The 26,386-nt window shown below is 37.1% G+C and overlaps 1 protein-coding gene across 5 annotated transcripts in view; it reads left to right on the forward strand.

Moving 5' to 3' along the window:
• PALMD (palmdelphin) overlaps positions 1 to 26,386 on the forward strand; it is a 54,892-nt gene that overhangs the window by 27,476 nt on the left and 1,030 nt on the right. For all 5 annotated transcript variants that reach the window (XM_059077560.2, XM_067040329.1, XM_067040314.1 and 2 more), the window contains 5 exons: positions 2,226 to 2,350; positions 19,577 to 19,691; positions 19,829 to 19,862; positions 19,984 to 20,097; positions 21,762 to 22,859. In XM_059077560.2, the coding sequence (XP_058933543.1) occupies positions 2,226 to 2,350; positions 19,577 to 19,691; positions 19,829 to 19,862; positions 19,984 to 20,097; positions 21,762 to 22,859 (1,486 nt within the window). The remainder of the gene's footprint in view (positions 1 to 2,225; positions 2,351 to 19,576; positions 19,692 to 19,828; positions 19,863 to 19,983; positions 20,098 to 21,761; positions 22,860 to 26,386) is intronic.

Below are 26,386 nucleotides of genomic sequence, written 5' to 3' on the forward strand. Positions count from 1 at the left end.
AGACTAAAGCATAAGTCTAAACTGTGATATAAAAGCAAAATAACTGTCTTGTGGTTACCACAATATGTGATTATACCATATCATTCTGAGTGCACATCCAAATTATATATTTTATATTTAGAGGCAAAAAGTTCTCTGCCAGAGTTAAATGACAATTCCTGAACAAAGCTTATATGAACAAAGCTTATAAGGCTAAAATTAAAATTATTCTTAGTCCTAACCAGACTAAGAACCAAGAATGAAGCCCCAAGATAACTTAGTTTTGTCATAGGAGCCATTCTCCACCCTCCACAACTCAGCATCATAAGACCATCCCATCTGAGTGTTTCTTACAGTGATATGGATGTAATTGACTGATACTATCCTTATAGGTGGTTTGTAAGAACTGTAATTTACTTTGATGGATGTCATCTATATTCTTACTGTGCATTAGCTATCATCATATTCCATCAAATAAAAATAAACTAAAATCAAGGTAAATTCTTAAATGCTGATATATTGAGATTTTCTTGGCATATTATCAGGAAATAAATCTTGACCTTTATTAATAATATTTACTGTGTCTGTGGGAACACATTTTTACAAACAACGAAACAGCTATAATTAAGGGAAAAGATAACATTGTGGGAAGGAATCTGGCTACAAACTGGAATAATACACACTGCTTTTATGGGATGTGTTGTCCACACGCAATTTCTTGAAACTCTGAAAAAAACCAACACAAATATGATGATCTGGGATGAGATAATTACTGACTTAATCTAGTGGTTTTCAAACTGTGTCCTGTGCATCTGTAGGCTTCCAGGCCCCCTCATTGCTTCAACTAGAGCAGGCCACATTTCATCTATTCTACAAGTTATAATTCCAAATAACATTTATTTGTAATCAGTGTAATATTTTTAATGATTTGAAAAAAATTGCCTTAGTTAAAATAAACTTCCTTTGGTAATTATCTAGCCCAATCAACCTTATTTAAATTTATTTTAAATTCAGAGGTATTTACATTCCAGTTGTATTAATTCTGTTTTAAAAAACAAGCATTTTTTTAAAAAAGACAAATATTCCTCTTACTTGCTTTCATTCTAATCATGGTGTTAGAGAGAGAAGTGTCAAAAAAATAAGGAAAATTCCCATTCTTCTCACCATTTTAGAAACAGTAAATTCCCAGGGAATAATTATTGAACAAATAATTTACAAAGGTAGATAGATACATAGTGACAGTAGTTTTCTTCAGGAAGAAAAGAAGAAACTCAAACACTTTGAAAATAATATCTAACAGTTTTCCCTTGAGACATCGACAGGATGCTAGCTAAAGCCCCCTGAAATTTACAGGTCTTCTTCATTTGCTTTGTCTTCTTAGGCTTAAGTCCAGGAATGTAATTATTTCATGCAAATTCGAAGGGATTTTTTTTTCCACCTGATGAAACATAAATCTTTTTTCTTTTATTAAAGTTGACAAAAATTCAACTCACAAATATTTAGACAGATCAGTGAATTTTATGTGTCATATGATTGGGACAAGTAGGGAGCTGAACGTAAAGGATATCTAGAACCAAGGAGGCTCTCAGAAGAAAGAAGGGGTACTGGGTAGGCAAAACAATAAATGTCAACCACAAAGCCTAAGACTGTCATTGAATTAGTTTAAGATACAATAGCAATCTCTTGTTTTGCCCACCATTCCAATTAATCCCACAAAAGATTTTTTTTTTTGGAGGGGTCACTATGTACTGTCACTGGGATGAATAGCAAATGGCTTCAAGAAGCTTGTTACTTTGACACAAGATATACACCCATCAACCCAACAAATCATAGTAAGGCATCATCAGGATGACGTCCCTACAAGACTGTTAAAAATACAGTAAACATACAGTATAGATAAACATACACTGCTGTGTGATTCTAAAGAAGGAGAGTTCCCTGGGGGTGAAGTGAGGCTGGGGGTGGGGGTGGAGGAAGATGCAGAGGTAGGACAGAGATCTTCATAGAGAAGGAGGACCTGAACTAGACCTTAGGATATATATAGGATTCAGATACATAAACCCTGGCTTTAGAAGGGGGTCAAGAAGGGTGCAAAATAGGAAACTATTAGATTTATTCAGGCAAGACAGTGAGATAAAACAATTTCTCTTTAATATATCCACATTGAAATTAATAAGATTTGAAGCATTCAGATTTTGGAATTTTTGATTGATATAAGAACATATATTTATGTTTCCTGATATCAGAAAAAGGCCTTGAGGGAGAAATGGCTTCTAGATGGAATCAGCAGTGGAAAAGAACAGGAAGAGATGAAGAAACAAAATCAACAAGACCAGCACCAGATCCAGGTTCTAGAAAAAAGTATCCTCAGGTATGGCCCTCTCTGAGATACTCCACAACTACCTTTATTTTGACTTTGTCCCATGTTGAATGTATAAAGGCCATTCTCCTTTTTCGGGGCACAATCAGAACTTCCATTTGGATTTCTAAGACTAAGAAAACATACCAGAAAGCAACAACAGAAATTTTGCTGTAAAGGTCCTCAAAACATAGCAACACGAGACTCATTTTTAAAATACGTATGGGTGCCTTACCCATGGCTCTCTGAGCCCATTCCCTCATCTACAAAATGGTAGTAACAATATCTATCTTTCAGAGTTGTTGAACAGATTAATAAATGCATGTGCTAAACTACTAGCATCCACCTGGCAAAACGGCAAAAGCCGTTCTTCACTGCCTCAACCCCCTCTCTCATCTTAGGACAGGTGACAGTTATAAGGGTGTGCGCGTACTCTCCCCCATCACACCTCTTCCCAGGCCCTCCTTAGCCTCAGCCATGATATTTTGGAAAAGAAGACACTATAGGACTACTTCACTAACATTTTCTCTCTTCTACTTCTCTGATTGGTCACAGGGGTTGACTTTACTTCTCAGTGTCCTTTCCTGACCATCATACACAATTAGTACAGACTCAGCAACTTCGGATATAGCAAGTAAAGTTTTTTAATTGCCTTGACTTAAAATGAGGTGTTGGACCTGAAAAAAATTGGAAAGCTCAAATATAAGATAGGATTATTAATATTATCACAAAGTATAGATAGCACAGAAGACAAAGATGTGAGAAATGTCAGAATCATTTTCTAGCCCACACATGGAAAAAAGATGGAATTTTTGGTGGTATAATAATGACAATAATTTAATGCCTACACATCTTTGAAACATAGGTAACTTTCAAAGCCTTACTCACTGCAAATTTGGTATCTTTTGTGAGGACCATAGGAAAGACCGGGAAGATAAAAATATCCAGTAGCTGTGCTATGACCACATTTTGTCCATACTCACCACACTATGTAAACAGATTGCATTAGGCCTGAAATTGACAACATGGAAAAATATAAAAATAAACTTTCTTTTTTCAACTGATTTTTATTTTACTAGCTTAATTTCATACACTTGTATATTTAATAGCTAAAATCATTGACTGCTCATTCGTATTTAGATGTTTTAAAATTAATTCTTCTAAAGTTATATTTTATAATTGAAATGTTTATATTTATAAACTCCTCAGTTGTCTGTTCAAAGATATGAACTGCTGCTGAATGGCAGATAGTAAATACTCTTAAAATAACTCAATAAATCATTTGGAAAACTTGATTATTCGTAAGGCATCCCTTAGCAAAAGCTTCCTAACAAAGTCTGGTTTAGCTGATGATTGCTTTCCTCACCCTTCCATACACAATCCTTATCTCTCAAGGAGCTCTGAATTTAATCCCTGTAAACCCTTGCCCTGCACAGACACCTCCTTTCTTTGCCTCAGAGCCCCTTCTTTGGAGTCTTTCCACATACTGAACACCTACAACTTTCTCTGCATCTGATGATAAATGAAGTAGTTACATATACTCAAAGTCCATTAACGAGTTTGGGCTGCTTTCTGAGTAATCCAAGAGAATTTACTAGGACTATACTGATTGCTTTCAGGCCTTGCCTGAATGCTCTGAGAATCACATAAGCTTCTAGTAGTTTTGGTAGTGGATTGCCTAGTTAGAGCTCCTATGTGACGAAAGAGAGAGAAAAAGAGGGAGGGAGGGAGGAAGGAAGGAAGGGACGAAGGGAGGAAGAAAGAACAAAAACAAGGAAGAAGAAGAAGAGGAGAAGTAGGAGGAAGAGGAGGAAACCTATTTGCTGAGCCGTATTATGCACCAGGCGCTTTGCATATATCATCCCATTTAATCTTCATAACCCTATAAGGCAGGTGTTATGATCTTCACTTTTTGCAGCAAGATTAAAGAATTCACACTGTTAGGAAGTGGCAGATCAGAGACTACTTAATTTGACTATCCAATGCTGCCTATAAAATAATGGCACACAGCAACCTCTGTGGACTGAAAAGTCATTATCTTGTAAGAAGTCTTTGAAGCATGTTCTGTCCCTTGGTTCTGCTTTCTCCAAACAGCCTTTACCACAATCAGGATCTTCTTCCACATCCAATTAATGTCTTTGTTAAACTACCAATTAAATGTCTATTCATTACCCAATTTCTGGCATCTCACTGCGACTTTATTTTAGATCTTTAGGATGTCATTAACCCATCAGTGCTCCTTTATTAACACCAAACGATTTTAATCCACAAATATAAATAATAATAACAGTAATGGTTCATTTTTAAATGGCCTTGTGCAATTTACAAAGCACTTGCACTTCCATTAAGTCATTTATTACTCACAGCAACCCTAGAAGGAAAGCATCAACACCTCCATTTCATAGATGAAGAAATACACTTGAAGAGGATAAGGGACTTCATTAAGATCACAGAGCCAGTAAAGGATAGATTTGGGTCTCAAAGTGAGTCAAATTCGGTGCTCTCCAGCTGTAAAATTAATAGAGAGCTATAGGTGTAAATGCTCTGGAAGTAGTAAAATACCTGACACCTAACAGCAAACTGCATTGTTTAAGGAGTAGTCCTAAAAAGATGTATTTGCAAAGAGCTAGTAAAAAATTTGCACCGTATGTATAACTGATTCACTTTGTTGTAAAGCAGAAACTAACACACCATTGTAAAACAGTTATACTCCAATAAAGATGTTAAAAAAAAAGAATTTGCACCATCATGACCCATAAAGGCATGTTTATCTCATTAAAAATGTGCAGGGAACAGAACATTCTAAAGCAACATACGGAGACAAAAAATAACTGTGCATTGTCAGTATTAAGCAGCCTCCACTACTGCCTAGCATTATAGAAATCACGTTGCCAAAGCAGCTTTACCTGATAACTGAACATTTTTTTCCTCAGATATTTCTAAAGCTGCTAAATAATCAGGTACATGTTTTAAAATTCATTCTTTTTCAGAAACAACTACCCACAGTGCTTAAGAAGCTTTTATTACCAGCTAAGTACAGTGCATTTTCTTGTAAGCTCTGAATGGCAACCAAGCCAACTGATGAGGTTGAAGTAGGCAGAGCCATCCTCCTTCCCTAAGCAGAAAAAGTATCCCAATCCCTGAATGTGATTTATCACCCTACTTAGGTGCCTGCTCAAGGGTAACATTTGCCATCTGCCAGGCCTCTCAGCTATGGAATAAGATTTTAATAGGCACATTCAAAATAGAAATGTTGCTATTACCTCAGAGTCTGTAGCAAGGCCAGACTGCCCATGAAATTTGCATTCCTTTTACTTCCACGGTTTCATGCGATGAACTGTAAGAGCATGGTCTTTGGCATTCAAATCCCTGTTTTGCTGACCAGAGTTCATAAGCCTAGCCATGTTCTTTCATCTCTTTGGGCCTCAATTTCCTTGTCTGTAATAGTGGACCATCATAAGCTGCTTCACGGTACTGGGATGAGAGAAACAACTTCATCAGTGCCTGACACATGGTAGGTGTTCAAAAAACATTAGATACTATTTCTTATAAGGAATCAAAACTAATTAAAAGAAGGACACTGCCTAGAGCTTTATCTGGAGATTTTCATCTTTTGGCTAAGATCTCTCATTTCTTTATGCTAGTACAAAGAATCTTTTTCTTTGAGTAATCTGAGGTTATCCCCCAGCTAAGATTCTTTCCATATGGAAAATAATTGATGGGTTTTCTTTATGGTTTGAAGACTAAAATGTTAATAATATCAGTTAATTTTTACAGAGTATTTGTTGTAGACCAGGCACTGTACTAAGAACTTAATATGTACTATTTCGTGAATTCTCACAACCATCTTATGAGGGAGATAACATTTAACAGGTGAGAAAACTGACATTTATAGAGGCTAATTTGCCCCATGTCATACAGCTAAAAAATTAAGAGCCAGAATTTAAAATCGAATTAAAAGTCCTAATCATAAAGATAAATTGTGTCTTGGATCCACAGCAAAATTTTACCAAAGTTAAATCCTATAAAAGCTATCCTCTACAGCATTTTTAATTTCCAATCCATGCTATCATTTCACTCTTATATGCATCATTTTATAGAGACATTCATGTGACTCTTTATCATATTAAAAACACTCAGAGGTTCCCTGACTCACACATAACCTTTAAGTAAAGTATGTCTTCATATTTATCCTCTCATTTTTCCTTTCAAAGAGAGGCAACATTTCAGAAACTAAGTGGGTTTCCATAATTCTTGTTTCTGAGTCACACGTTAGCTCTGGAACAATATTGGTGAGCACTTTGACTTGTGCCCTGATTAATACCTTAGGAGAAAACATTCCCAGGAGGAAAACTGTATTGAACATCTTCTGAATCACTTTGCTCAAATTAGAGTTTCAATTTACCTCCCAAATGAGCCCAGCTCTTAGTGTGACCACTGAACCCTTTACTTCCTGATTGTAGGCACAGGTGCAAATCCAGCACTGACTTCTCAATCCAAATATCCATGTGCACAGATTAATAGGCTGAATTAGAAATCCTGTTCTATCACTTCTGCTGCTTTCCTCCATCCAATACCTATACTCAAAGGACACCCCAAGCACCCTAAGAAGTGTCCAAGGGAGCTATGTCATTCACTTGCTAGGTTCCTCTTTGCTATCTAGCTACCCTGCAGTTCTCCATGACTTCCTCTGCCAAACTGCCTTGCATCAAGCTCTCTTCCAGATACTTGCTACTTATTGTACTGTGTCCAAAGACCTCTGACTTCAATTGGAGCACACAGAGTGCCTGAAAGAAATGTCATAAGCATAAAGTGCAAAAGGTTAGCTGCCAAGGAGAATGATGCAAATACACTGCATTCCCTTTGAGAAGGATTATCTACTTCTGATTAAATGTTCCCTAGTAAGATTTTTTTTTAATATTCCAAAGTACCCTTCTGACCTTCTGCCTTTCTTTTTTTTTTTTTTTTTTTTTTTTTTGCCTTTCTTTAATGCACTTTCATTCGTCTCCATATAGGCAGAAACTGCCTTCCACGGATCGTACTCAGGAGAAGGTGCATGTGAAACTTGGATTTCTACGTGATTGTATGTCATGAGAAAAGCTGGATAGTGGGCTGTTACAGCAGCTATAGCTAACTCACATCACTTAAGGGAAATCCCTCCACAAGTGGAGATGGACAACTAGAAAATGCACTCTGCTCAACAGCATGTAGAGCAATAAACTACTCAGTTAACTCAAAAGATAGCAGGCAAGATTCAATTTCGAAAGGGAACCCAAAGTACTGATGTAGAAATAGAAAGGTTAAATGACTTTGTCACTGGTTATGATTTATCAAAGTTTAGCTCATTATTATTTCTATCCAAGTTTAACCACTACCTAATGTTCTTATCTACCTGTACAAGCCAATTGTACCTTAGTGAAAATAATGTCTCATCAAACACAGTGGCACATGCTGCATGGAAAATATCACAGGCTAAATGTTTCTGTCTTCCTGCTCTGATCCAACCAGCCACATCTAACATTACATTGCATGGAGATAGACAAGCTGCTCTTCTGTGACAACATAAGAGAAGATAAAGGGAAAAAAGGCAAAAAGGGAGAAAAAAAACCCCACCATTTGTTTCTTCTTAAATTTGCTGTTGCCTAGAAACACACAAGAAATTACTCTGAGGCAATTATCTGAGTCAAAATCATTCCAAGCATGTTTTTCACTGCCCGTATTTGACTAACTGGTTTACCAGATTTGTAATAGTTCATCTGTGGTTATTTTTAATTTCCCAGATATTCTGATTATTTTTAATTCAGGAGCTTTTTTAATTTAACAAAAAGAGCTAAGTTAACCAAATTTCCAGCATAAGAAAAGGGGGGAAAATTCCATCTCCCCCTACAAAAAAATACAATTCCTAGCACATAGTAGGAATATCTATGACTATATAGCTTAATAAATGAATGAATGATGGATGGATGGATGGATGGATGGATGGATGGACTTGAAAATACCACATATTTAAGGAGACCAGATGAAGATTAGACAGTGATTTTAATGTTAATAAACTACAAAGGAATGTCTTGAAATTTTTTTAAAAAATAAAAAATAAACACCCAACTATCTTGAGTCAAGGGCAAAGTTACGTGGCTATAGTGCCCCAGGTTTTTGAGGCAATTGTTGATAGCATGTTTTACCATCTCATCATTTTACTTTCTCACTTTCCCCCTTCTTCATATGCTCTTTTATTTCCTTATCCCTGCCTTCCAGCATTCTCTCTTGCTCATACCTGCCAATCTCATTTATATGTTAGTAGAAATAAGGATTAAATGGTTACCTAGAATAAACATTCCCCCACCACAGTGGTAAGCTGAAAGATAGATTAGAATAACCCCTGAGAGTCCTCTCCTCAACTGACTGCAATTCAGTAACAACATCTATCCTTTACAGAGTACATATTATGTACTAAGCATTATTTTGAGAATGACAGTTCTCTGAGGGGAGTCTAACTAGCCTTGTTTTACACATACAGACACTAAAGCACAGAAAGCTATGAACCTTTTAACAACTGACCTATAAGTCACACACAGATCTTTCTGACTCCAGACCCTTTCCATCATGCTTCACCCTGCTTATTTTTGATTCATTTCAATGAACATTTATTAAGAACCTGCCACATATAAGTCTTTGTTCTTCTAGAGGAGATTTAAGAATCATAAATTCCTGAAAGCAAATTTTTATTTGTTTACCTCTCTGTACATGCTTTAACTTTTCAATGTACTTTTACATTAAATATCTCATTCAAAACAATATTCGGTAACTTGAAACACAAGTTTAAGGCCGTTAACAGGGATGTCATAGGTCTTTGGCTGTATTGGCATGAGTAAAGAAGGAAAAAAGGAACAACTGAACAATCCAGAAAGTGGGAGGAGAGTTCGTTTCAGTGATCCATCTTCCAGGTGGCGGTCATGTTCAAAAGCAGAGACTCATTGTGTTAGAGAAAGGGTCTGTGCAGCCATAGGCTCTAGGCTTCCCCATTCCCCAGAAGAGTCCCCAGACACTAAATTTATAGCTCAGAAAACTTCCACACCACCCCCTTGCAATGCATCTTTTGTCTGACATAAAGCAAATGTCACTTAGTTCATTTAGACCACCCCAGGCTAACTGGTCTTTGTTGGTTATTCTGTGTTATACTGAGGTTGGAATTTATATTTTTGGTGTTCAAATAATAAGAGTCCTGTTCTTGGCATCAAATATGAACAATTAACACTAGGCACAAAGTCAAAATGAAGTGGATAGAAAGTAGAAAATATAGTGGCTGCTCTATAATACTGTTAGAGATAAATGTTAAGGGTTACAAGACACTAAGCCAGTAATTATTTCTGAATGGAAAGAGTCACTGGCTGTATACATCACTGAATATGTTTTGTCATTTCATAATATGGTTACAAGTAGTATATTCACTAAAAATAGTTTTCCCCTACAACTTTTTTTTTTTTTAAGAAAAAACAGCTTTCCAAAATCATGGATAAGCATATCTGCAGTTAACTTGCCATGACCTGGCTATGACAGTATTTGAAGGTCACTGGCAGAACATCTGAGAAGCCCATAACTAACCAATTTTCCATATCACACCAACCTCCCAAGTGTACATTTATTTGTGTTCATTTGAAAATCACATTTGTAACTTGCACATAAAAATAGCTTATTCTCTGAAAACCGGTTTGGATTCTTGTTTTTCATGGCAAATGCATACCTTAATTTACAAAATATTATTCTGAATGAGGGGGTTTGGTTTTCTACTAAATCACTCTCTTGAATGCCTATCAGGCAGTTTCAAATCATGATGGTATTGTCTGCCCATAAGATAATTCTTAATATTTACAGTTATATTAGGAGATGAGATTCACCCCTGTAAAATCTGCTCACATTTAACTATAAATTATTCAGCTTTTCTAAACAACTGCTCTGTTCCCAGTTATCAGAACAAACTGACACTTGTTTCAATGTCACTGTTGGGCCAGCTCTCTGCTTCTAGTTATCTTGAAGCTACTGTGCTATATTGCTTGTCCTGTTCTTCAGTGCTCAGGGTTAGAGGCAGTAGATCTGACTCGGGGCAAACTTAGTGTTTGCTGTATGCCAAATGCCCTTTAACTCTGGCAGGCTTACCCATGGCATGTGATTGTTTGCACTTGTGGGTTAGAGCTTTCTTATTATACATGCTCTTCGGCCAGGGCCGATTGAAAGGCAATTCTTGTCCTATGTCCACGCATAGGAGCATTCTTCATCTTTTTTGATATACTTTTATTTCAGTTTGGTGAAAAATTGTGCCTGACATGTAGTAGGTGCTTAATAAAAGTTTGTTGAATGTTTGGACCCCAACTTTAAAAATAAAACAGAACAGCCTACCTTCTACCTGATTACATACTCCCAATTTTATTTGGAAAATACAGTTTGACATTCCCATTGGCCACATTATCTGTAAAGATAAAATATCTATAATCTCTGACCCATTAGTAATAATGTATCTGCCCATTACATGAGATCAACACACAACAGTCAAGAATACCTGATTAAAGTAATCAACTATGTATATTCAATAGTATCCACTGCAATTTCAGAGCAAATTTTTTAGATGAGTTATGATTAAAAAATAAAATGACTCCCTTTTTTCATTGCAAACCTTAGCCATTCAATATTAACTAGCTTATGTCAACACAAACCATGTCAGATTTGATATATCATTTAGAAACATGTAAATTCTTTAACCACTAGGAGCAAAAACTGATTTATTATTCTATTGTTACTGGTGAACTGCCTGAAATGCAAGATACTAATGATTAATTCTGTAAATCAACAAAAAAAATTATGAAAAAATTTCATAAAATTTGTCACACCAAGATTCATCCTCCATAAGGTTATATAATAATTAACATACTGGGGTTTTTTTTGCTTTAAAAGCCTCCAGAAGAACAGTGGCTTAAACAAGATTAGAAAGGTTCATTTTCCTCCTACACATAACAATCTTAGCTGGGAGAAATTCAAGGGAGGGGAGCAGCAACATTACATGAGATGATCAAAAGACTCTGTTTCTTTCTGTGTTATTGCTTTGCTACCCCCTAAGGGATGCACTTGGTTGTAAGGTTAAAGGCAGCTGACCATCACCACATCTGCATTTCAACTTAGGAAGGGGAAGATAAATGCAGGGCAAACAGCTCTAGTTTAAGGATATGACCTGAAAATTGCAGAGGTCACACTTACTAATACCCTATTGGCCAGAATTTAGTCACATGATATCATTTCAATGCAAATAAGACTGGGAAATGTAGACTGTAGGAGGGCAGCAGGGAGACACATAAAACTCAGGGAGTTCTCTTACTAAAAAGAACAGGAGGAATGGATTTGGGGAGAAATCAGTGGGTTGTCAAAGCAAACTAGCATATTCTTTCTTTAATTAAATAGACATCATTTATTAAATTGCATTTATTAAATAGACACTATCCCCATAAATGTTATGAAAATTCTAATAATGCTGGAGCACTGCTTTTTGTGTTCCATCTAGAACAGTATTTTCAAGGACAGGTGTGTTTCTTTTTTTTTTTTTGGAGTGCAGCACATTTTATTTTTTTGGGGGGGTGTTATACATGTTTATTATCTTTTTTTTAACCTCTTTATTGGAGTATAATTGCTCCACAATGGTGTGCCAGTTTCTGCTTTATAACAAAGAGAATCAGCGATACATACACATATATCCCCACATCTCCTCCCTCCTGAATCTCCCTCCCATCCTCCCCATCCCACCCCTCTAGGTGACAGGTCTGTTTCTGACACTATGTTAGCACCATGCTTGCTCTAAAATCATTGACATCAAGGTTGAAGATCAAATCCAAAAATGGAGCCAGTAGGTTTTCTCTTTCACTGGAGTTGTCAGAGAGGGCCCTCCTCTCCCTAGAAAACTGAGGAAGAGAAAGGAGTAACTAATCATTATTTAGAAATTCCTCTATGTCAAGCCCTGTGCTAGAGACTTACAAACATTATCTCATTTACCTCCTTAAAACAACCCTTAGTGAATATTATTCCTCAAATGAGAAAACAGAAGCTTGGAGGGGGTCAATAATTATGCCAAGTGAGTTAGCTTTGATATGAGCTTACTTTCTGTTTCCATGGGTAGAGCTGGGGAAAAGAAGTGGGCCTCCCCCCCAAAAAAAAACCCCTCACAAAACATAGGTAAACCACCAACCACCTCCTGTTCTCCCAAGATTCAGCAGGGAAGAAAAGAAAGAATCTCTGACCCAAGGGAAGAGTCAGGGATTAACAACTGCTTACAACTCCATGTTGAAGTCAACACCCTGTTGGAGGCAAACATATCTGAGAGCCTGTAAGTCCCAAAAAGAAACTGGGTCCTTCTTTATCTAGCCTGGGGTAGGCTTGGAGAGGTAATCCTAGCACTTCCATTGACTGGTCTCAGAGGTACATCAATAGTGGCACAGCCTGGGTCTAAGACCTGCTTACTCAGGCCATCCCAGAGAAGTGGCCATTTGGCGCTCTCTTTATGTAGTCCTGGCTTTTAATAAGAGAGCTTGAGTTACCAAGACATAAGTATTAATTCATCAGTCCTTTCAAAGTATATAGCTAAAGTCAGTCATAAATTCAATTTCAAACATAGCATTGGTGGTTACATTCAAATTGTGGAGTTGTAATCAAATTGTATAACCAGCTTTATATTTAAGACCTAAAGCTTCCATTATTTTGAACGATAATCTTGTGTCCAAGCAAAGAAAATCTCTCTATAAAGCAGCACTAGGTTAGAAAACCTCAGACTCTTTGAAAAAGACTATTCTAAGAACTCCTACCAAAAACCAAACTCAAGCAGCCAAAGAGAAAAATGACAAAGCCTGGACTTTAATCCTGGTCATACTGACTAGACCACTAAGCAGAGAAATTCTCTGCACAACAAAATCACTCTAATGAAGATCAGGAGAGAAATATTAGCTTTACGGGTAATGAGTCAGCACTGTTACATTGTGGTAGACCCCAGCTAGCATTTCAATCTTCACTTTATTATCATAGAAAATTAAAAAAATCCTTTTATACTGTTGAGCAAATGAATGTTATTTGTAAGTTCATAAGAATCCATTTTTTAAAGTTTTGTTCCCATGGTGGCTAATCAGCAAGGAGTTCAGAGCTCAGGCTCTATTGGCGGAGGCTTCATTTCAAACTCCATCCTGTCACAGGCTACCTGTAAGCCTCTGGACCAGTTGTCTTTCTAGGTGCCCAGTTTGCTCACCTGTTGAAAGGAACTAATAACAGTACTCATGGGGGTTGTTGGAGGACTAATTAGGCCAGGATCTGGTACGGTGTAAATACGCAGTACATATTAAATGTTGTTATAATCGCTAACAAGTGAAGTACTGTAAGGTAGGGCATAAACTTTTGAATTCTTTTCTCCTGATTTCTCATTTGTTTGGCGCCTGCCTAATAGCAAAAACTCTGTCAGGTTGTTAGTCCTAGTTAACACCACCAAAAACTGAAAGAGATAAATGGACCCTTAGCAGCAGAAAAATTGCTTTCTGAAATAACCCTTTTTTGGCGCATGCAGCGTTAATGTGCTGTCCTTTTTCTAAGACAATAACTTGTATGTTGGAATTAGATTGGGGATATTATCTCATGATGATTAAGGAAAATTATTACTAGAACAGTGCATGAAATGAAAGCTACCTGCTTTCACCTAGGGAGCTCTTGAAAATAACCCTCTTTTTCTCCAGCAAATAAGCAAGGAGAAAAAAGATTCCAATAATGGATAGCATTACAAATCCTTTTTCATGTACTTTGCTTATCTAAATTGGCACATGATGCCTGCTCACCATCTCTCAGAAACTGAGAGAGGTACTAACTCATCCATCAGACCCCGCCTAACAGCCCAGGAGGCACCAGGAAGGATATTTCTCTTTCTCTGCTGCCTGTTTCTCGCCAAACTGAATCAGCATTTCTAGGAGCTTAATTCCCATTCGGGAAGGTAATACCTTCTAGAGATGGGGGTGGTAGCACTTATGGAAATTCTAACCCATCAGCTGAGAGATAAGTAGGTGAAAGTTAGAGAGTTATCCCCCAGTGACATACCCAAAGCTTTCCAAGTAAAAAAAAATTTACATATGCATGTATATACACATAAATTTATATTTTATATGTAAAACTAAAATTTTATACATGCACATACAAAAATACAGACATACATATATACATATATGTGTATACATGAATGTACCTATACACACATACAGATATATAGATATATATTTCCCCAATTCTTCACTTATACTTGCTAAATTTTCTCTCCACCCGAAACCTTTGAAGAAGGATTGGATATGAGGCCCTAATTTAAGCCCTGCATTTTTTTGGTTTTGTTTTGTCTGGGGCTGCACCACACGGCTTGTGGGATCCTAGTTCCCCAACCAGGTATTGAACCCGGGCCCTCAGCAGTGAGAGCACAGAGTCTTAACCACTGGACCGCCAGGGAATTCCCTGCATTTTTGGAGCTTCAAATCAGGGTTAAGTATACTCTCAATTATGAATGGTCACTGAGCCAAGAAATAAATATATATTTATATATAGAGAGAGGGAGATTTGAAAATCAAGTGAACCCAAATGATAATTTTAAATAAAAGTAGGATGATCAAATTCTATTCAAAAAATTATAAGTTTGGACTCTACATTACAGCTAAATGGAAGAGAGAAATAATGAGGAAAAAGTAAAAATATACCAGAGGTAGATATTTCAAAATCCCTTGCAAAGCATGTATCAAGCACCTATACTACACCAGGCACTGTATTAGGTGCCCAGCGTTTCTCCACTTCAGCACTATTGACAGTTTGAACCAGGTAAGTCTTTGTTGTGAGGGACTGTGCCATGCATTTAGAATGTTTAGCAACATCCCCAGCCTCTACCCACTAGATGCCAGTAGCACTTCTCAAGCTGTGACAACCAAAAATGTGTCCAGACATTGCCAAATGACCTCAGAGAGGAAACTGCCATCAGTTGAGACCCACTGTACTAACTATACAAAGATAGCACCTGCCTACCAGTTGTAATTTTTGTTTTATGTTCCTTAAGAATCCTCATTCCTCAAAAACTTGGTACATCATCTGGTGTAGAGGTTGTGAGGCCTCCTCTTCTACTGCTGGGCTACCACAGTGCCTGCCCCTCTGAGTTCTGGTCTTTTGAAGGGGTAGGCTAGAGAGAAGCCGGTTCCTTATCTTCAATTACTATTTCCTAGGTCTCCCATTACTTCCACCGACATTCTAATCTTCTAGAAAGCTTTGTCAGAACAAAAAACGTCTAACGTTTTTCTCTTAACAATATTTATGTTATCCACAAATAATATACAGAAGTATCAAATCAACATATAAAAATAGCATATTGAAGTGAGAATTTTAAGAAATGCTCTATATCAGTAAGCATCTCCTGGCAGAATTTTGCAATCCTAAGTAATTAGCACCAAGATACTTCCTTATTAACCTATTTAATGGAGAGTTGGTTGTAACTAAGTTATAAAGAAGAGAAAAGGGGTGTGTGTTTCTATTTTGTTTTCACAAACACATCATGATGTGTCATTTGACGACAACCTCATATTAATTCAGCTTTCACTGAGGACTTGAAAACCTTCAAAAACATTCATTAGCAGATACTCTGACGAGGTTAGCAGGCTTTCAACCTCATATTCTTACCATATTAGTCTAAAGATATTCATGAGAACTACATGACATTACGTTACACATGGGCCTCTCTACAGAGGAAAACAACTACCAATACCAGTGCATTTCGTGCTTCCCTGAGATGTAATTGCCCAGGCAGATCAAGAGCTGTATCTCTGTGCCCCAGGAATAGAAAAGGGCAGAGACAGGAGGAAACTAACATTTGCCAAGTGCTCGCAATTTATTTTATTCCTTATTAAACCGTATGAAGTAGATAACATTGCCCAGACCTCTAAATGCTTAATTGTCCCAGGATTCGGTCCTTGGAATCCCTAACTTTCTAGGAAATCTTATCCACTCCTATGGCTATAAATACCAACTCCCAAATTTATATCTTCAAACCCAGACTTCACTGAGCTCTCAACTTTTATATCTGCCCTCTCCATATCACCATTTGACTGTCTCACATTTAACACTTCCCCACCAAGCTCCTTCCTTCTCCTTCCCAGGTTAGTTTGGTCAATTGCATTCACATTTTTTCAGTTATTCAGATTACAAACATTGGAATCACCCTTGACATCTCTCTTTCTCTCACTTCTCATATGTAATCTATTGACATAGCCTGGCAGTTCTTCCTTTGAAATGTTTCCAGAATCCAATCACTGCTCACTCTTCTACCAGCAAGGACCCTGGATTAAGCCATCTTCGTCTGAATTATTTCAATAACTGAGACCTCCATGTTTGCCCCCCTCCAGTCTATTTTCAACACCGCGGTCAATGTAATTGTTTAAATTTCATGTCTTGGCATGTTTCTCTTCTGCTCAGAATTCCCAAAGGCTTCCCAAAGGCCTTACCATGTGGAAGGCTCCCTATGATCTGGCGGCTACCCCCTCTCTGACTTTATTTCTCACCACTCACTTCCTTATTCCCTTGCCTCTCATTTCAAGTTTTGAAATTACTCTTCCCTCTCTATGAAGCACACTCCCCCAACACCCTTGTGTGTCCCTCCCTCATTCCCTTCAATCTCTACTCAAAGGACACTTTGTCAGAAAGACTCCCCATCACCACACTCTGTAAAATAGAGCCCCCTCCCCAGGCAGTCTCCGTCTCCCTTATTCTTCTGTTTATAGTCCTTATGCCACTTTTTTCATGGAAACATTTTTCTTCATAAATAAATGTATATATGTGTTCATATACACGTATTTGTTTATTATGTATATATATTTGCATATATGTGTGTTTATAAGTATATGTATGAGATGTGTCTATGTATATATACATATATGTATATACATATATATATGTACATATACGTATATGTATATATATAAAGTCCAGGGCTAGATTTGATCCTGGGTCATACACACACAACATTTACAAGAGTTGGCAAATCTAGCCCTGGCCTACTTTTTAATATAGCCATGAGCTAGAAATTGTTTTTATATTATTAAAAGGTTATAAAAGAGAAAATATGAAAGATGAATATGCAACAGAAACCAAATGTGGCCTGCAAAGCCTAAAGTATTTACTATTTGCTGGCCCCTGTGTTAGTGTGATGTCCACTAGAATGTAAACTCCTTGAGGGCAGGAACTCTGTTTTGTTCACTGTTATAACCCAGAAAATAGGATAGTGCCTGGTATAAAGTAGATGCTAAACAAACATTTTGAATGAATGAATGAAGACAAGGAGACTTAGGAAGGTCTGGTGACTTGTCTAGGGTCACCCAGGAACTTGACAGATGAACCAGAATTCAAACCCAGGTCTGCCTGGTTCCACAGCTGGATCCTGAGGTCCCAGAGCTTTATACAGCAATGACTTGAAACTTCTTGTTTTCTACCCAAAAGCCCCTCATTAGACTGTCTCTAACATGCTGTCAGGTAAAGGACCCTGCAGAACAGGACATGGAATAGACATGGTGTATTGCAGAAAACCTTTGATAATTATACCATAATAACATTTACATCTGATATCAATTATATGTAATGTGCTTTCAAATACATCACTGCTTCTTAGCTTCACCATGTTTCTGTATAAAGTAAGGCAGGTGCTATATTCTCATTGTACATGTTACAAAACTGAGTTTCAGGCAAGTTAAAAGAATTGGCTCTCACAAGTAGTGAGTAGCAGAAACAGAATAATCCAGATATATCACTTTCAGTATAGAACTTTCTAGTACTAACCAACATATATCCCCACAACTCTACTGATGGGCAAATGTGCTCCATGGATGTGGAGGGAATTTAATAGAATGGCGTCACATCTCAGTAACTTCTAAGAAACCAGAGGTACTGCATTTTACTTGGAGTTCTATGATATGCAAGAAAACCTCCTCAGCTATAAACAGCCAACTACCAACAGCTAGAGGTAGGAGGAAAGTCAGAATTTTGAAACAAAAGCAATAAGTAGGAGAATGAACTGCTTGACCATAGCTTGGACTTTTATTGCTGTGACAGTAGCACAGGAATTTTGAGCTGCCAGATGCATGACCATCTTAAAGAAGGAAGTCAAAAAAAGACTGACAATTATCTTAGGTGACACTAATACCCACAGCTGTCATCTCCTGAACTAGCTGCTATATCTAAGCAGCCATCCTTTGAGGCAGCTGATTTGAGAGCTCGGATTATTTGGCTGAGAAACTACATGTGTTTCATGGCTGCCCAGGGCCAGCTTTACTAACTTTGTGAATGCTAGTGGTTGTGTGTTTTTATCCAGGATAGAGGTCACCATGCCACACCCTGGAATTAACTTGAATCTGACATGCAGCTCTAAACTAGTCTAGATACCAGCTCAGAAAGCAACAATCTAATTTCAAATGTCTGTTTCTGTCCCTACAAGTTCCCTTATACTTTGTCAGGCCATGTGATAACATTTTTTTTTCTAGGAAATGTAGTCTCCATAAACAGCAGCAGCTGAGGCCACTGTACTAGATTTTGTCCATTTCTCACCTCTTCACTCTACTCTCTATAATATGGTACAACTTTTAGAGAACTGTGAAATTAAAATGAAGTGTCATTCTCAATGTTAGGATATGCAGGGTTTTTAAGTGTTAAATAGCTATGATTTTAAATCAAATTTAATAATTATAATGTTACAAAGTGTTGCTTGGCTAGAAAATAAAATTATAATGTTTTCTCCAAACAATTTATATGAAAACTTGTGTAAGAAAAATTAGCAATCTACAGGATAATGACAGATGGACCATTCCTTTTGGTCCAACTTTAAACTTAAGTCTCTTTGTAAAAGAAATCTCTGTTTCATGTGGAAGTAACATTAGTAGTTGCAATGAAGAAAATGGGACCAAGGGTCAAATATTTTACCTAAGAATCCCCTTTGTCAAAAATAAAAAATAAAAAACTTTAATTGAAAATTGTTAAGCCAAAGTCAGGTATTGGATATCTTCTATGTACTTAATGTGATGTTTGATGTGATGCTAAGTTCTTAGAAGATATCTGGATACTTACATTCAATATTCCAAGTAAAGTTTGTATATGGGGAATATATATTTGAGAGCTCTGTATTTGTACTGTCTTAAGTAATATAAAGTATATCTTTTTGTTCAGACTTGAGAAAGAGATCCAAGATCTTGAAAAAGCCGAACTGCAAATCTCAACCAATGAAGAGGCAATTTTAAAGAAACTAAAATCAGTTGAGAGGACAACAGAAGACATAATACGGGTAGGCATTAGCTAATTTTAAAACTGAATCCCTCCCAAAGTGATTCCACAAAGAGTATATAATTCTTCAAAGTATATCCATATTTAGAATTTATTTTTTAAACTGTATTAATCATGGAGAATTCTTTTTTCTTATAGTCTGTGAAGGTGGAAAAGGAAGAACCATCAGGAGGTATGTTTTCAAGCAGCCTATGCTATGTCTAACTGAGATATTTTTTGACAAGCCCACTGAAATTTTTCCCTTTATTGTAAATATATTCTAAATATATTTTAAATTAATATTGATTTTACAGAGTCAATTGAAGACATCTATGCTAATATCCCTGACCTTCCAAAATCCTACATACCTTCCAGATTAAGGAAGGAAAGAAATGAAGGAATAGAAGATGATGAACAAAATAGAAAAGGTATACGAAAAATCTGTCTTCAATGGTAGGTTCTCAAATTCAGATTTTACAACATCAAATATTAGCAACTTGCTGTGACATTCTATCCTTCCAGGTTAAGCAATGGTCCATTTTATAAAGTTCCATGAGGTATGTGAGTCACTTACAAAAGTAGGGATAATGGGGTTACAATATTTATTCCACGCATTTCATTCCCCAGCAAACTAAGTAAGAACAGGGAAGATAAAGGCCTGAAGGAGACAAGAAGCTCTTAAAGCAAAGCTCCCCTGCTCAAAAATATCTCTCCCAACATATTCCATGTAGTAGACACTAGAATAAAATAAAATGAAATGAATGAAGTGAAATTATTCCCCTTGAGACGTCTCGGCATTATTTACCCCCATGTGGGAATGATTTGCATGACACTAATACTTCAAAGCCCCAGGGAAAATGAAGGCTTGTATTGGGACAGAGAGGGGAACTTTGAATTTTAGAATGAAAAGAGAAGCTACACTCTTTTGCAGGAAGTAGTCATTCATTCATCCATTCATTCAACAAATATTCAGTGAACCCCCTACTCTATGCCAAGCTCAGTTCTCACACTAAGAATACAGTAATGAATAAAACACAAAAAATCTCTGCCCTCATAGAGCTGACATTCTAAGGGAGAAAATAGATTAAAAATTAGGTAAACAAATAAGATATATCATATTAGGAAGTGAAAATGCTAAAGAGAAGAATAAAACAGAGAAGGGGGATAGGGCAAGTGTGTGTGAAGGTGTTGCAGTTTTATTTGGGTAGCCAGGGAAGGCCAAGAACCACTGGGCTACGGAGGAGAGATGACATGCAAGATGCATTCAAAGAGGAAGGCGGGAGCACACAATAAAGCAGGCAGTACAACGTTGTAATTTTGCCCAGGATCCCATTAGCTTTACTCTGCCAGTTAAAATCACAGCCCTCAGGATCTTGCCAGGGACATGAAGCAGATTTCAACTTCCCCCAAATCAACCAGTTCTCCCCAGTTCAGTTGTTTTAGTAGAGCTGATGTTGCTCTATTTTTAGCCCTTCTTAAAAATGGGAGTGAAAATGAAAAGAAACATAAGGCAAAATGAGAAGCATGTGATTCTAGCCTACTGCCTCCCTCTTCTATACCAGTTCTACATTTAACAACCTCCCAGTTGGGAAAATTTTAGAACACTCCTCTCTAATTTCAACATGCTGCTGGCCTGTGCAGCAAGGCTGTAACAATAAAATATACAGTGCTTGGCCTTTTATCTACAGTAATGCACAGAGCAACATATTCTTCCTCACTAAAAAAAAGATCTGATTCCTGAGCAATGTAAAGAATGTAAATCTGTTGTGTTGGATTTATTCATTAGAAAGGGGATATCTTTTGGTTCCCCAGTGAAAATCCTTACCGTTAGGAACCATCAGTTTCTCTTCTCCAGTTTCTCTTCTTCAATCCTTTCCATTTTTTCAGTAATTTCATACATCCTTACATTAAAACCCATGTCATTAAACTATTAGTCATTATACAATTAATGAATAAAATGAGAAAATTTTAAAAGACATCTCATAAAAGAACACAAAGGGGATACTTAATATAAAAATAAACACTGTGAAAGCTAGCTAGTTTACAAGAGAAAAAGTTAACTAAATCAGGGATCAAATTTGTCTCTCAACAGCTTTGTATGCCATGGAAATCAAAGTTGAAAAAGACTTGAAGACTGGAGAAAGTACAGTCCTGTCTTCAATACCTCTCCCATCAGATAACTTTAAAGGTACAGGGATAAAAGTTTATGATGACGGGCAAAAGTCAGTATATGCAGTAAGCTCTAATCACAGTGCAGCATACAATGGCACCGATGGCCTGGCACCAGTTGAAGTAGAGGAACTTTTAAGACAAGCTTCAGAGAGAAATTCTAAATCCCCAACAGAGTATCATGAGCCTGTATATGCCAATCCATTTTGCAGACCTACAACTCCACAGAGAGAGAAGGTAACTCCTGGACCAAACTTTCAAGAAAGGATAAAGATTAAAGCTAATGGACTGGGTAATGATGTGAATAGATCCACATGCAACATGGACAATGGACTTTCAGAGGAGAGTGGCAACAGCTTCAATCACATCAGTCCCGTTCGGCCAATACCTCAACCCCGATCAATGACTCAACAAGCAGAGGAGACACCCCACACCCAGCAAAAGAGGCTGATGACTCCTTGGGAAGAATCAAATGTAATGCAGGACAGGTATGCTACCTCTCCAAAGGCGGGACTGAGTCCCAGCGAAGCACTAGTTGGGAAGTCAGAACTCCAGGGTTCTTCACCTACTTGCCAGGAGGATGAGGAAGACATTAGATATAATATTGTTCATTCCCTGCCTTCTGACATGGATGAGAAAGAACCCGTGACGATGATTTTCATGGGTTATCAGCAGGCAGAAGACAATGAGGAAGAAAAGGAGCTTCTGATGGAATATGACGGGGTCATCCATGCTGAGCTGGTTGTGATTGATGATGAGGAGGAGGAGGGTGAAGGAGAAGCTGAGAAACTATCCTACCATCCCATAGCCCCCTACAGTCAGGTTTTCCAGCCTGCCAAACCAACACCACTTCCAAGAAAGAGATCAGAAGTTAATCCCCATGAAAATACAAACCATAAATCTCCCCACAAAAATTCCATATCCCTGAAAGAGCAAGAAGAAAGCCTAGGCAGCCCTGTCCACCGTTCTCCACTTGACGTTCAGATAGCAGGAGATGGGACTGAGGATCCCTCCTTAACAGGTAACAAAAATGACAAGGTTTGTCACTGCTGTTTAGTCCTGTGATAATCTTCTCTTTGTGTTGTTACCAAACCCTCGTTTTTTCAGCTTTTTTTGACCACTTCATAAACTAATACATGCTAAGATTTTTTTATTAATGCTGATATGAACTGTTATCATCATAAGCAAAGTGATTAAGTCACTTCAAAAGATAAGGAAAGTGAAACAAAAATGTGTTCCCTTATTTGGGTACTGCACTGATTGACCTTAGTAACTTGAAATTCATCTTCTGGCATGAATGTATTTGAATTACTATCATGTTGGATCATCAATATTAGATCTTTTCCCATGAGAATCGAAGCCAGCTCTTTTTTTGTGTCTCTCTGTGATTTAAACTTCCTACATAAGTTAACAAATTGCCTTAGTTTTGCAAGAAAAAACAAGAAACAAATTTTATTTTCAATGCGATATTTTATTAACTTTGTTATATCCTGATTCGCTATACTTTTATAATTTTATTAATTTTATTTCCTTAATTTTTCTACATTTTAAAAAGGAATATCAGTTTATTCTACATTATCTATAACATTTAATGTCACATAAACTTCCCTAACTTAGAAATTTTATTTTTTTATTTTCTAAATATTTGCATTCCACATATTCTCATTCTCTGTAAAGTTTTAGAGCTATCTAGCTTTTCTAGCATTGAATAGAAAATAACACTTTTTCTACAAAACTGATAGCTCATCAATTTTAGATTCTTTATTATCACTTGAATATTATATTCTATTTATTTATAAACAATAAATAAGAATATGATAAAATTAATTATGAGCTGATAAAATTAATTATAATAGCTAAAGACATAAATCAAATTACCCAGACATAAGTACTAGATCTGTGAAAGGAACAGTAATTTTAAATGTTCTAATAGAAGAATTTTCATTAAAAAGCAATAACTATTGAGTCCCAGCTAATCCAGCAATCAAAAAACCTGATAATTCTACAGAACTGTTGGTAGTACCTGCACCATTCAGGAAGGATTCTTCCTCTGCAACCAAGAAACCCAGTCTTAGGTTGCCAATAATATGATAAAATGGAACTCTTCCATTTTTTAAGTAGTTAAATTAGACATACCTATTGTAAATTTAATTATCTGAAGAATTTCTAAGCTCTTGGTAAGTGTGCACTTATATTATCTTCCTAAATCAGAGTTGAATGGTGTGTCCCCACAACGGAAACCGGATAAAACTAAAAGCTCCTTTCTGTTATGAGAATGATCAAGCTTTGCAGCTTAAATTCATTTTTTAAACAACACAGAAGACTTAGAAAAGAGGAGCATGCTGTTTATGGTCAAGAGCAGTGACATTACACACTTTAAAACCTCCCATTTTTTAACCTGGATGTTAGCCAGTTCCTCCTGAACACCCTTATTCCTTCTCCCCTACCCATGTCAACACATATATCCCAGAGAAAAAGACAGGAAGTGACTAATGTTTCCAGACAACACTAATCATGCCACTGAACTAAAATAATGAAAACAGGAAGACTTTTTCCAGACAAAGTAACAATACAAATGTTGTACTATCAATTAAATCATCTTATAAACAGAATGCTCCAAATTCCTTGCCTTCTGTTATGATATCATTTTACATTCCCATTTTCCAATTCACCATGTGGATTACAGAACTGATTTTTTAATGGGTTTTTTAAAATAAGTATATCATATTGACATATGCCCTCAGGGTACGTCCATATTCATAGAATATATAGCCACCTATGCATTTCAATTTCACAAGCACCAACTAGGTTGAGCTTCTCCCTCTAAATGCCTCCCCCCAAAAAAATACATATTGATACTTGAAAATCCACCATTTCAGTCCATTCCTTTATTTATGGTATAGGTGCCCTACTAAATATAAACATTCCTAGTATGCATAATAGTTAATAAGTGTAAGTCTCTTTTCTCTTAGTGTAAATGCTGTTATCAAAGCCTGACCTAAGAGCAATTTTTAACTTGGAAAAGAACATGAAGGAGGAAGAAAGATGGAAAAAGGTGGAGCCTGGAGACCCTAAAGATCAGATTTTTTAGCCAAAACTTTGAAAAGGATAAGACACAACAAGAAAATTTAGGCAAATTTATGTCCATTTATTTATGTATCAATAAATATAACAGGATCATGTTCAAAGTATCTGACTCAATGCCAGATGCATCCAATGAGTGGCCCCTGTAAGCTTTTACTGGGACTCCCCTCCTATCCCCACCAGCCAGACAGATGACTCCCTTTGGTAATCCTCACCAACCTACTTTTGTACTTCTTTTAGCTCTGTTCTCCCCTCTTACAGATGTCAGTGGCATTTCAGGATAAAGAGGTAGGGAAACTCAGCTCCGGGGGATTCAAAAGCTATTGGTGCCAAAATTGCCAACCTGTGGCAACCATTAGGAGCCAAGGGATACTGAGAGTAAGAAGGCAAGCTCTCTTCCCTCAAGTTAAAACCAGCCAAAACTATGCATCTGAATTGCTATGAGGAGAGGAGATAGAGAACAGAGAAGGACAGAAAGGAGGAGTAAAAAGGAGAGCTGATGACTCAGGTCTTTTAGCTGCTACACCAAGGGGCCTTCCCATTGCCAAAAGCTGTGTCCCCACACATCTACTTGGAACTCACACCATCTACTTACTATAGGGCTAAAGAAAGGAATACCAGACTCTAACAATCTAGAATTCTTTTTTCCCCCTTAAGAAACGGGACAGTGAGTTACTGGATTACCCCACTCCTGAGGATGCAGACATCTAGGATGTCCTTTAAGAATTTCACTGAAAATCCACAGCACACTGGCTATGCCTGATTTACTGAGTCTAAGTTGAGGAGTAACTGTAGGGAGGAGGATTTTGCCCCAGGCTTAAAAGAGACCTTCAAAAGTCCCTTAAGATGAACTTTTCTTCTTTCATTTTTGGTATGGGCAAGATAGAGGTCCAAAAATCCCAAAGTAAAACCTAGAAAGACTTGCCTTCTGCCTTCTGGCTGTGGAAGCACAGTCCTGTCCTTCAGTTTCACCGTCTGACATCTCCCAGCAATCGACACCATCCTCCTGGCTACAGAGCAAAGGATTCTCTCAGCTGGTCCTAAACTCAAGGGAATACTCTTGATCCTGCCACTGGAAATAATCATTTCCCTTAAAATTCCAAGGGAACTAAAACTCTTTGACTTCATTTAGATGAAAACATTTCATAGAAGTAGAGTGAAAATAAAAATGCCCGTGGCCTTCTCACAATATTAGATCCCCAACCTTCTTGTATTTGTGAAAAAGACCTTCTTAGAGATAGGGTCATTTCATTTGTTGATAGACAACTAATATATGGCTGTGAAATAAGAAAACATGATTTCCCTTTTCGATTTTTTAAAATTAAACAAAATTTTGCAAACAGTTAAATAGCTGGTTCTTGGGCCGTATCACACATGATTGTAGTGATCAGTGCCTTGAAAGCATCTCTCAACTTTTGGAACATGACTGAGACAGCTATACTCTGTTCTTAAATATTAATGGCA

This window comes from Kogia breviceps, chromosome 1 (assembly GCF_026419965.1).
Source record: "Kogia breviceps isolate mKogBre1 chromosome 1, mKogBre1 haplotype 1, whole genome shotgun sequence".
Taxonomy (NCBI): Eukaryota; Metazoa; Chordata; class Mammalia; order Artiodactyla; family Physeteridae; genus Kogia; species Kogia breviceps.